At 37.5% G+C, this 12,510-nt stretch overlaps 1 protein-coding gene across 6 annotated transcripts in view; it reads left to right on the top strand.

The window, feature by feature from the left end:
• The window catches only part of ORC4 (origin recognition complex subunit 4), a 77,159-nt gene that overhangs the window by 48,258 nt on the left and 16,391 nt on the right, over window positions 1–12,510 (top strand). For all 6 annotated transcript variants that reach the window (XM_062186472.1, XM_062186481.1, XM_062186455.1 and 3 more), the window contains 3 exons: window positions 1,667–1,715; window positions 2,955–3,106; window positions 7,767–7,940. In XM_062186472.1, the coding sequence (XP_062042456.1) occupies window positions 1,667–1,715; window positions 2,955–3,106; window positions 7,767–7,940 (375 nt within the window). The remainder of the gene's footprint in view (window positions 1–1,666; window positions 1,716–2,954; window positions 3,107–7,766; window positions 7,941–12,510) is intronic.

Raw genomic sequence — 12,510 nt, 5'->3', positions numbered from 1 at the left:
CCCTCTGCAGTGCTGCAGCCATAGTGTGTAAGATTCCTAGCATTCAGGATTCTAATTTTTTAATGTGCATAAAAATTGGAGTGAACCATATGTTCTCATTCCATAGTTTGTAGATCTTTAAAGTACAAGTTCAAAATGTCCCTTCTATAAATTTTAATATTCTACCTCTTATTTACAAAGCAGTGTTGAAATTAGTGCCCTGTGTAATCAAATAGAGTTCCCATTGAATGAGTTCAGTTTGGCTTTTGGTTTCCATGGGCTCTGGATAGCCTTTTCTAACATTCCTAACTGAAAATATTCATATTGAACTTATATGAAATGAAAGACAAAATTTATCATCCTATCCTAATCCTGTTGTCATTCTTCATCACATGTAATTGGTCATTCATTGCTACGGTTCTGGATCTGCAAATTCAACTTACTATAGGTTAAAAATATGTAGGAAGGAAATTGTAATTGGGCTAAATATGTACAATTATTTTTTTTTTGTCATTATTACCTAAACAGTACAGTATAAATAGTGCAAATGTATAGGACTTACATTGTACTAGATATTACAAGTAATCTAGAGATGATAAATAGTATAACAGAATTTCTGTAGGTTATATTCTATGCCATTTTATATAAGGGATATTCAAAATGTTCACAGAAGATACATTTTGTAAAAAAAATTTTGGCCGGCGCCACGGCTCAATAGACTAATCCTCCACCTCGTGGCGCCGGCGCACCAGGTTCTAGTCCTGGTCGGGGCGCCGGATTCTGTCCCAGTTGCCCCTCTTCCAGACCAGATCTCTGCTGTGGCCCGGGAGTGCGGTGGAGGATGGCCCAAGTGCTTGGGCCCTGCACCCCATGGGACACCAGGAGAAGCACCTGGCTCCTGCCTTCTGATCAGCGCAGCGCGCCGGCCACAGCACGCCGGCCACAGCGGCCATTAGAGTGTGAACCAATGGAAGGAAGACCTTTCTCTCTGTCTTTCTCTCTCACTGTCCACTCTGCCTGTCAAAAAAAAATTGTATGCCCTTCAGTTTTTTTCACCAAAATAAACTTGTCTTTTAATTCTGTTTTAATTCTGAATTTTATGGAAAGTTCCTTCATATATTTATATATAAGTATATACTCAACATTTTTTAAAACACAGCTCAACCTTTTAGTAACTTTGAACACTAATTTCCCAACAGATTGAAAGGTTATATGCCAATTATGGTTATTATTATGGTATGTTGTATTTATTATGTTATAGTAAATTTTGGGCAATAGCTTTTTCCCTACCTTAGAAATGGTGTCAACATTCAGCATACAGTCATCACAATATGTGGAAGGTCGTACTCTGCCCTCAATCTGGAGTATCTGGATAATTATATCTAATAACTTGTTAAAAATCATCTATAATATTAAGGTTGTATTCTAAAGTATTCTGGTTATATCTATGTAAAATTATAAATATGACATAGTATTGATGGTTTTGGTGTAGTATCATCTCTACTTTTATGTTTGAGTTTTAGATCGTAATACACATTCTCAGACAGTTGAAAACCTGACCACTAACTCTGGTTTACTAGGAAAAAATTTTCATATAGTGTCTACATAAAGTCTGAGAGTCAGATAGCCCATTTTTATTCTTTATTTCACTGGACTTCAAATCGTGGTATCTTATTTTGTTACCCAGGGAAGCTTTGCTGAAAACCTTTCATTTCTTCTGGAAGCTTTAAAAAAAGGTAAGTATTTAACTTGTTTTGAGCTGTCGAAATATATTTGTTTTTAATTTTACTTTTCTCCTGAATAAAGGTAATACATACATATTTCAAAGAGTTACAGAGAGAGAAGAGAGATTTTTATCCACTGATTCACTCCCCAAATGGCCATAACGGCCATGGCTGGGCCATGCTGATGTCAGGAGCCAGGGGTTTCTTCCAGGTCTCCCATGTGGTGCAGGGCCCAGTTCTTGGGCCATGTTCTGTGCTTTCTCAGGCACATTAGTGGGGAGCTGTATTGGAAGTGAACCTGAACCAGCTTCCACATGGGATGCCAGCATTGCAGGTGGTGGCTTTACCTGCTATGCCACAGTGCCAGCCCCACCATAATTTTTTAAGTTACTGACTTTTGTTTCTGTCTTTTTAATAGTTAGGAAATGCTTAGATGATCATGCAGATACTTCCTGGCGTGAACTTTAATGAGTAGAATTCTGGAAAAAAAGCTTTATACTTAAGAGAAACCATATTTCTAAACTCTACCTTAAAAGGTGATTCCAGCTTCCTGGTAATGTGTACCCTTGGGCAGCAGCAGTGATGGCTCAAGTAGTTAGGTCCTTCCCACTCACATGGGAAGCCTGGCTGTAGTTCCTAGCTCCTGCTTCAGCTTGGCCCAGCCTCAGTGTCAGTGGATATTTGGGGAGTGAACCAACAGATAGGAGATACCACTTTCTCTGCCTCTCTCCCTTTCATAGAAATTAAATAAATAAATACCAAATTTAAAATTGTGGTTCAAAGAAATTAAATTTTAACTTGAACTTCAGTAGTCTCAACATTGTTTATTATTTCTATAGTAAAATATTTTGCATTTCTACTAGTGAAACAGTTCTCTTTTAAAGCAATTTTATTCATTAGTTAGTGACTTTATATTTCAATCCCAGTGTGTTTTGGTTCTATATAGGTATTGAAAAACCTTTGCCAGTTTTATAATTATTAAAGAAGAATTACATTTGCATAATTAGTCATTTAAATTATTTTAAAGTTTTTTATCCACAAACTGGATTCTAGTAACTAGACTATTAATTACCTGAGGGAATAATTTTTTCTGTTTAATGAGTGTACATGCACTGGTAAGTACCCTACCTAAAATAAGTTATAACTGTGTGCTTTTTGAATTGAGGCTTACTGAAATGTAGTAGATACTTTGGGAATTTGAAAAATATTTACGTAATAGCTCATTAATATGAAGCTTTTCTTTCATCTTAGGTGACCGTACTAGCAGTTGCCCTGTGATCTTCATATTAGATGAATTTGATCTTTTTGCTCATCATAAAAATCAAACACTCCTTTATAATCTTTTTGATATTTCTCAGACTGCACAGACTCCAGTATCAGTTATTGGTCTTACGTGTAGACTGGTAAGTATTTCTACTTAAAAAATGGAGTTTAGTATTTACAAAATTCAAACTTAATTGACCATATAATTAGTTTTTTTTTCTTTTATGTTGGTCATTATATTAAGGATTTTCAAAATTTTATTCCAACAATGCATAGTACATTGATCCTTAAATTGAGGAGAACCTATAGCTACCTATACACTAATGACCACCTTCTTCCCAATGAAATAACTACAGGAAAAAAATGTAATTGGATTATGCTAATTTTATTTTTACACTTAGGATTCTTTTAATATTTTTAAAATGCTTGAAATCAACTCAAAAAATGAATTATCCTAAATTTGTAATTATGCATCTCCAGAAATGGTAGAGATTCCATCTAGCAGTTACAGCAGAGTGGTTTCTTCATTCCTTGGAAGATTTTGGAATGATTTTAACCTTAATTTCAATGTCCTTGTCACTTTACTTTGTGAGGGAATTATACATAGTGAATCTTATGTGCCATTGGATAACTAGACAGGCCTTTTTATGTTTGCTTTTTTTCCTCGCATAGTATGAACTTGTGAATTCAAGTAAAACTCTTCTCCCATACCATGACTGCCATCCCTCCAATGCTTTTTCCATCTTTTTTACTCTCCTTTCCTGGCAGGCTATATCAGGCCCATTTACTTATTCTCCTTTCCTACAGTTATTTTTCTTCTTTAGAAAAGTGTAAGTCATTGTTCAAGAGTCCTCTTTCCAGTGCTGTTTATCTACAGAGTCACTGTCTTTGTACCTCCTTTCCTTGCACTCTAGAGCTTATGATGTATACCTTCAGAATAAGCCTCCCTTATAGAGCATCTGACTAATGGCTCTCTATTGTATGTATTCCAACCTTGCCAAAAGTATGAGATATCACAGGGTTAAAGGAAGCACCAGTTTTCATATCTAAAAGATTATTTTTACATAGAGGAGGCAGTGGCAAATTTTATTGACTCAGAGTAACTTGCAGTTTTCTCAGAGTTTTCTTTGTTTTTGTTTTAAGATTTATTTATTTGAAAGAGTTACAGAAAGAGTAGAGAGAGAGACTTTCTATCTGTTGGTTCATTCCCCAGATGGCCACAATGACTAGGACTAGACCAAATCAGAGCCAGGAGCTTCTTCCAGGTCCTTCCACATGGGTGCAAGGCCTAAGCACTTGGGCCATCCTCTGCTGCTTTCCCAGGCATGTTAGTAGGGAGCTGGATCAAAAAAGGAGCAGCTGAGACTCAAACGGGCACCCATTTGGAATGCCAGTGTCACAGGTAAGGGCTTTACCTGATAATGCCACAATCCTGGCTCCCAGAGATTTATTTTTATTCTGTATGTATAATTCTCCAACTGCATAGTTCTTTCAAGTGTAATTGTATCTAGGTATTCATATTTACGGAGAACAGAAGGATGGATGGAGCAGTAATTGCCTGGGAGCAAGCAGCCTTTTTGCTGTGCAAGGAATTCCGGCTTTATTTTTTTCCTTTTATTTAAGACGGAGTGACAGAGAAAGAGAGGGAGACAGAGACAAAGAGATCTTCTAGCCACTGGTTATCCCCAAAACAGTCTCATAAGCCTAGGCTGGACCAATGCAAAGCCAGGAATCAGAAAACCCATCCAGATCTCCTACAAAGATGGCAAGGGTCTAAGCACCTGAGGCCTTCATCTCCTGCCTCCAAGGTGCATCAGCAGGGAGCTGAATCAGAAGAAGCAAAACAGCTGAGACTCAAACTGACACCCCAACATGGAATGCTGGTACCACAAGTGGTAGCCTAACTCATTAAACCATAATGTTGCACTGTCCTCTCCTGTCCCCCGTTTTTCAAACTGAACCCTATATCCCCACATTGCTAACTTGTGTTGATATTGCTATCTACCACTAAAACATCTTTTACTTCCATTTCCATGACATTCCTATGTTTGGACTCTTAATTATTAATTGCATAGAATATAATTTTTATTGTCTTTTTAGCACCTACCTGTATGGTTAATTTAGAAGTCTTCCCTAATAGAAAATTTTAGATGTTGAATATTCCTCTCTCTCTGAATATCATTTCTTTCATTTTTAATTGTCATACTGACACTTTTCCTTGACGTTTAAAAGCATTCCACATTTTCCATTTACCATTTCCTTTCCTCTCACTCCAAGCTTTTCATCGTTCTAGTCATCTTTCACAAACTAACTATTATCCCATTTTGATCATTTGAATTGTTTCTTTTGTGCCTGGTTTCCTTACCTTGCTATTATGAGAATTACCTGGCTACATTTAAAAATTTTATTTCTGGGCTTCTCTGCATGCTCTTTTGAAATAATTTATTATAGAAAATTTCAACAGTACGCATTGAAGAGAACCAAGTAGTAATCCCTGATTTCCATGGCTTCAGCAGTAACAACAAACTAACTCTTGTTATCCTTCACTGAATCCTGCCATCCCTGCCAGTCATTGTGTCATTTCATGAGTGTTTTTAGAAGATAAAAATAGTCTTTTTGTCTGACTTCTTTCACTTAACATAATGTTTTCAAGATATATCCATAATGTAGAATTTATCAGTTTTTTGTTCCTTTTTATTGCTAAGTAATGTTCCATTGTATAGCTATTCCACATTTTGTTTATCTAATCACAAATTGATGGACATTTGGTGTCTTTACATGTTTTAAGTTACTATGAATAATAGTGCTATAAACATTCATGTATATGTTTTTTGGTGGATATACATTTCTAAAAAGATTTATTTATTTGAAAGGCAGAGTTAGAGTGAGGGAGAAACAGAAAGATCTTCCATCTGCTGGTTCACTCCCCAAATAGCCACAACATCCAGGACTGGGCCAGGCCAGAGCCGGGAACTTCATCCAGGTCTCCCACATGGGTGCAGGGACCCAATCACCTGGGCCATTCTCCACTGCTTTCCCAGGCAGGGAGATGGATTGGAAGTGGAGCAGCCAGAACTCCAACTTGTGCCCATATGTGATGCTGGCACTGAGGGCTATGGCTTTACCTATTGCACCACAGTGCTGGCCCTGTTGCATACACTTTTACATTTCCCTTGGTTGTATAATTAGGAGTGGAATTGTTAGCTGATTTAGGTTAATTCTGTATACCATAAAATCTTTTGAAAGATTGTTCAAGCTCAATGTTAAAAATATATTTAAGGGGGCCAGCACTGTGGTGTAGCAGGTAAAGCTGCCGCCTACAGTTCCAGAATCCAATGTGGGCACTAGTTTGAGTTGTGGCTGCTCCTCTTCCAATTCAGCTCTCTGCTGTGGCCTGGGAAAGCAGTAGAAGATGGCCCACATCCTTGGGCCCCTGCACCTGCGTAGGAGACCAGGAAGAAGATCCAGGCTCCTGCCTTTGGATTGGCACAGCTCCATTCATTGCAGGCATCTGGTGCATGAACCAACGGATGGAAGACTTCTGTCTCTCTCTGCCTCTGTCTCTCTGTAACTCTTCCTTTCAAATAAATAAATAAATCTTTAAAAAAATTAGAAATGATAGTTCTTATCCATCTGTAAGGAGACTTCCATAAGTTCATGGGAAATGTATATTATCTTTTAATTCCATTTTTCACTCAGTGTTTGATGTTTCCTCATACATGACAAAGACAACTTCCATACTGTGCTCCTGATATCTGGGGCAGTTTGAATGCATATCAGTTTTGTGGGAGTATTTCCTTCATTCTTACAAGTAGGATATGTTATCTTTTGGCATCTAGTGTTCTTTGCCAGTAAACTTAGTATCTAATTTCTCCTTAAGAAAAATGGCACAGGGGCCAATGCCATGATATAGTGTGTAAAGCCTCTGCCTGCAGCACTGGCATCCCATATGGGTGCTGGTGGAAGTCCTGCCTACTCCACTTCCAATCCAGCTCCCTGGTAATGTGCCTGGGAAAATAATGGAGGATGGCCCAATTGCTTGGGCTCCTGCCCCAACATGGGAGACCTGGAAGAAGCTTTTGGCTCCTCCTGGTTTACAGTTAGCTCAGCTGTGGCTGTTGTGGCCATTTGGGGAGTGAACCAGCAGATGAAAAATATCTCTCTCTAGCTCTGTCTCTATATATAAGTCTACCTTTCAAATAAAATACATTTTTAGAAAAAAAGAAGAAATGATACAAATACAAGTAGTTTTTAAGAATATCACTATAAAAAAACAAAAAGGCAGATTCCTTCCCAGTGTTATACTGTATTCTTACCAGTTTGCTCTTCTGCAGTTGATTCCTATAGCTGATTGTGGTAGTTTAATTTTATAGATAGCTTAGCAAACTGAAGTTTGCCTCATTACACCTCCTGCTTCTTGAGTCTTTGTTACATAAAACTGTGAAGATGTTTAAATTTTTATGAATGTAATAAGCTCACTGTGTTTTGTTAATTTGTTATTTGAATTCTTCATAGAATGTATCAAATTTCCTTTTATTTTTACTGAGGAATATAACTAATCATTAAATTGTCACAATTTTTCCTTAGCAATCATTGTAGATCACATTAGCTGAGAATAATATAGGAAAAAGACATGGCATCTCCAAGCCTGCAGGCGGCTGGAAATGTTTTAATTTTCATGGTTTTTTTTAATGTTTAATAATGTATTAAAGAATAAGCATATTAATTAGAGGTGGTAGTTTACTTATACCTATAACATTGGTGTAATTGTCTTAACAAAGATTTATATTTGTTTTTAAGGATATTTTGGAACTCCTAGAAAAAAGAGTGAAGTCACGATTTTCTCACCGACAGATACACTTAATGAATTCGTTTGGTTTTCCACAGTATGTTAAAATATTTAAGGAACAATTATCTCTACCTGCAGAATTTCCAGACAAGGTTTTTGCTGAAAAATGGAATGAGAATGTTCAGGTAACCTGAAGGCAATTATGTTAAAGTAACTTACATGTCCTTGTATACCAAACAAAAAAAATTAAAATTACAAATTTTAAGAATTTGTGCATTAACTCTGGTGTTACTATGGTTTAAAAACGTAACCACAAGAATGCAAATTATGCACTTTGTTTTCTTATTTTCTTCTATTAAAGGCAATTGAAATATCTCCTAAATTCAAGCCTTAGGACTTATATCAGTAATATCAAGTAAACTTTAATGAGATTTGTGTGTTATCCAAATCTGCTTTATATTGTAGAGCATTTTATTAATGAATTTGAAAAGTAAAAGTTATTTTCTATCTTTTGCAGCTTTGGCAAGTTACTCTGTTAGTGGTTTATATATATCCTGTGCAGCTTTTTTTCCACCCTCAGTTCTCATAAACAACTACAGCTGTTTTTTTAAAAAGATTTATTTATTTATTTGAAATGCAGAGTTTATAGAGAGAGAGTGAGAAAAGAAAAACAACAATTGAGCATACCCTGGTTCATACCCCAGATGTCTGCAGTGGCCAGAGCTGGGCCAGGCTGAAGCCAGGAGCCTTGTACTTGGGCCATTTTCTGATGCTTTCCCAGATGCATTACCAGGGAGATGGATTGAAAGTGGAAAAACCAGTGAACCAGTGCTCATAGGGGATGCCAGAGTCACAGATGGTACTGTTCAATCCACTGCACCACAATGCAGCCCCACAATTTCAGCTTTTATCTCACTGGATTATTTTTTCCCAGAAACCTTTTGTTTGAGGAATATAAACTTCATATGGTTCATAATTACAACTTTAGGAACATGGTGATTCTTTCCACCATTCCCACCCTCCACTTACTCTCCAAGCCCTCTTCCTCCTCTCTCTTCTATTCCCATTCTTTTTGATCTATTCTTAGTTAACTTTATACACATATGATTAACTCTATGTTAAGTAAAGAGTTCAACTAAAAAAAACCTGTTCCACAACAGGTGAGAAAAAGGCTTTTCAAACTCATTGCTTTTCAGAGTGTCAATTTTACTTCTATAGATTACCTATTAGGTGCTCTATTAGTTATCACAAGTCAAGGGAGAACATATGGTATTTGTCCTTATCAGACTGGCTTATTTCACTAAGTATGATGTTTTCCAGTGTTATCCATTTTGTTGCAAACAACCAGATTTTTTTTTACTGCTGTGTAGTATTCCATGGTGTACATATCCCATAATTTCTTTATCCAGTCTTCAGTTGATGGATATTTGGGGTGATTCCATATCTTAGCTATCATGGATTGAGCTGCAATAAACATGGAGGCACAGATAACTCTTTCATATGCTGATTTCATTTCCCTTGGGTAAATTCCCAGGAGTGGGATAGCTGGAAAATGTGGTAGGTCTATATTCAGATTTCTGAGGTATCACCAAACTTTCCTCCATAATGGCTATACCAGTTTACATTCCCACCAACAGTGGATTAGGGTACCTTTTTTCCCACATCCTCACCAGCATTTGTTGTTTGTTGATTTCTGTGTGAAAGCGATTCTAACGGGGGTGAGGAGAAACTTCATTGTGGTTTTGATTTCCATTTCTCTAATGACTCGTGATCCTGAGCAGTTTTTCACGTGTCTGTTGGCCATTTGGATTTCCTCTTTGGAAAAATGTCTGTTTAAGTCCTTTGCCCATTTCATAAGTAGGTTGTTTGTTGTGGAGTTTCTTAATCTGCTTATATATTCTGTTATTAATCCTTTATCAGTTGCATAGTTTACAAATAATTTCTCCTATTCTGTTGGTTGCCTCTTTACTTTCCTGTGTTTCTTTTGCAGTACAGAAGCTTCTCAATTTGATGTCATCCCATTTGTAAATTCTGACTTTTTTTTAAAATATTTATTTACTTATTTATTTATTTTGACAGAGTGGACAGTGAGAGAGAGAGACAGAGAGAAAGGTCTTCCTTTGCCATTGGTTCACCCTCCAATGGCCGCCGCAGCTGGCATGCTGCGGCCGGCGTACTGCGCTGATCCGATGGCAGGAGCCAGGTGCTTCTCCTAGTCTCCCATGGGGTGCAGGGCCCAAGGACCTGGGCCATCCTCCACTGCACTCCCTGGCCACAGCAGAGAGCTGGCCTGGAAGAGGGGCAACCGGGACAGAATCCGGCGCCCCGACTGGGACTAGAACCTGGTGTGCCGGCGCCGCAAGGCGGAGGATTAGCCTAGTGAGCCACGGCGCCAGCCCTAAATTCTGACTTTGATGGTCTGTGCCTCTGTGGTCTTTTCCTTTCCAAGAACTCTTTGCATGTGCCAATATTTTACAGGATTTCCCCAGTGTTCTCTAATAATTTGATGGTATCAGGTTGTAGATTTAGGTCTTTAATCCATTTTGAATGGACTTTTGTATAAGGTTTAAGATAGGGGTCCTGCTTCCCAGCATCATTTGTTGAAGAGACTGTCCTTACTCCAGGGATTGATTTTAGCTCCTTTGTCAAAGATAATTTGGCTATAGATGCATGGATTGATTGCTGGCATTTCTATTCTGTTCCATTGGTCTGTCTTCGTACCAGTACCAAACTGTTTTGATTATAACTGCCTTGTAGTATGTCTTGAAATGTGGTATTGTGATGCCTCTGGTTTGTTTTTGTTGTGTACGATTGCTTTAGCTATTCAGGGTCTCCTGTGTTTCCATATGAATTTCAGCATCACTTTTTCTATATCTAGAAGAATGTCTTTGGTATTTTGATTGGTACTGCATTGAATCTTAAATTGCTATTGCATTGAATCTCTAAAATTTTCGGTAGTATAGACATTTTGATGATATTGATTAGTATAGACATTTTGATGATATTGATTCTGCGAATCCATGAACATGGAAGATTTTTCCTTTTCTTTTGTATCTCCTATTTCTTTAATGTTTTGTAATTCTCATCATACAGATCTTTGACATCCTTGCTTAAATTTATTCCAAGGTATTTGATTTTTTTTTTGCACCTATTATGAATGAGATTGATCTTAGAATTTCTTTCTCAGCCATGGCATTGTCTGTATATATAAGGGTTGTTGATTTGTGTGTATCTGCCACTTTACTAAACTCTTCTTTGAGTTCCAGTCGTCTCTTAGTGGAGTCTTTTGGATCCCCTATATATAGAGTCATGTTGTCTTCAAATAGGGATAGGCTGATGTCCTGCTTCTGAATTTGTATCCCTTTGATTTCTTTTTCGTGCTTAATGGCTCTGTCTAGAACTTCCCCAATCAAGAGTATCCTGGCTGTGGGTTTGTCATAAATTGCCTTGATTGTGTTGAGTAGTGTTCCCTCTATGCCCAATTTTATCATGAAAGTGTGTTGTATTTTATCAGATGCTTTCTCCGCATCTGTTGGGATAATTATATGTATCTCAACAGATGCAGAGATAATTATATGGTTTTTGTTAATGTGATGTATCACGTTGATTGGTTTGTGAATGTTGAACCATCCTTGCATACCAGGGATAAAAAAACTTGGTCCAGGTGAATGATCTTTCTGATGTGTTATTGGATTTGCTTACCTGATAAGAATTCTCTAGGAACAGTTTATACTTGATACCCTCACATTATCACTCTCTTACCTAGTCCTGGAGCAGATATAAACTCTGGATTTTTACCTCTGGATCCATTTTTCAGTGCCTCACAGACCTGCTACATCTGATTGTCTCATTCCAGTAGTATGTTTCTCTGATTGGTAGAAATTCAAATGGAGCCATTCTAGAATATCTACACTCTCCTAGGGATTTAATTTCTATCCCTGCTCACTCTTTTATTCTGAAGTTACTACATAACTTTAAATATTTTAAGTAATGTAGAGATGATTTGAACTATGTGGAAGGATTGTATAAGTTATATACAAATATTAGGCCATTTTATATATGGGACTTGAGCATCCATGGATTTTGGTGTCCACAGGACGTCTTGGAACCAGTCCTTTACCTTCTCTGCTCTCCTCCCCACACCTTGAGAATACCAAGGAATGACAGTATATAAGTTAAGAGAATGATGAGGGATTACTGGTAAAGCATAACTCTGGATTCTTTATAAAATGTTAACACTGTATTTAGGATGGTTCAGCACTAGTTTTCTGAATCGCAGTTAAAGACACTTGTAATCCCCCAAACTTAGAAGCAGATGCTAGAAATGAATGTGAGCAATACCCTTTTTTTGTTTAATCTTAAAACCAGTGCCATAAAGTAGAGCTAGCACCACTAAGATTTGTTTCTCTTTGTTCTAATGTTTACTTTTCCTAACCAGACCACTTTGTACCACCACCCTTTAAAATATGCATAAGTTTCACTTGAAAAACCTGTCAGCACCATGGCCAGAGTCCCTGCCCTGCAAGGAAAGGGGATGGGCTCTATTAAAGGAGCTGTCCTTCGCTCAGTGCTGATTATCCAGGTTTTGGGTTTTTGTTTTTTTTTTTTTTTTGAAAGATTTATTTATTTATTTGAAAGGTATAGTTACAAAAAGGGAGAGGGAGGGACTGGAGGGGAATAAATCTTCCATCCACTGTTTCACTCCCCGGATGGCCGCAAGAGCCAGTGCTTGACCAGGCCAAAGCCAGGAGTCAG

This window comes from Lepus europaeus, chromosome 1 (assembly GCF_033115175.1).
Source record: "Lepus europaeus isolate LE1 chromosome 1, mLepTim1.pri, whole genome shotgun sequence".
NCBI classification, from domain to species: Eukaryota; Metazoa; Chordata; class Mammalia; order Lagomorpha; family Leporidae; genus Lepus; species Lepus europaeus.
Note: the sequence above shows the minus strand (reverse complement) of the source record. Positions and strands in the feature narration are given on the sequence as shown.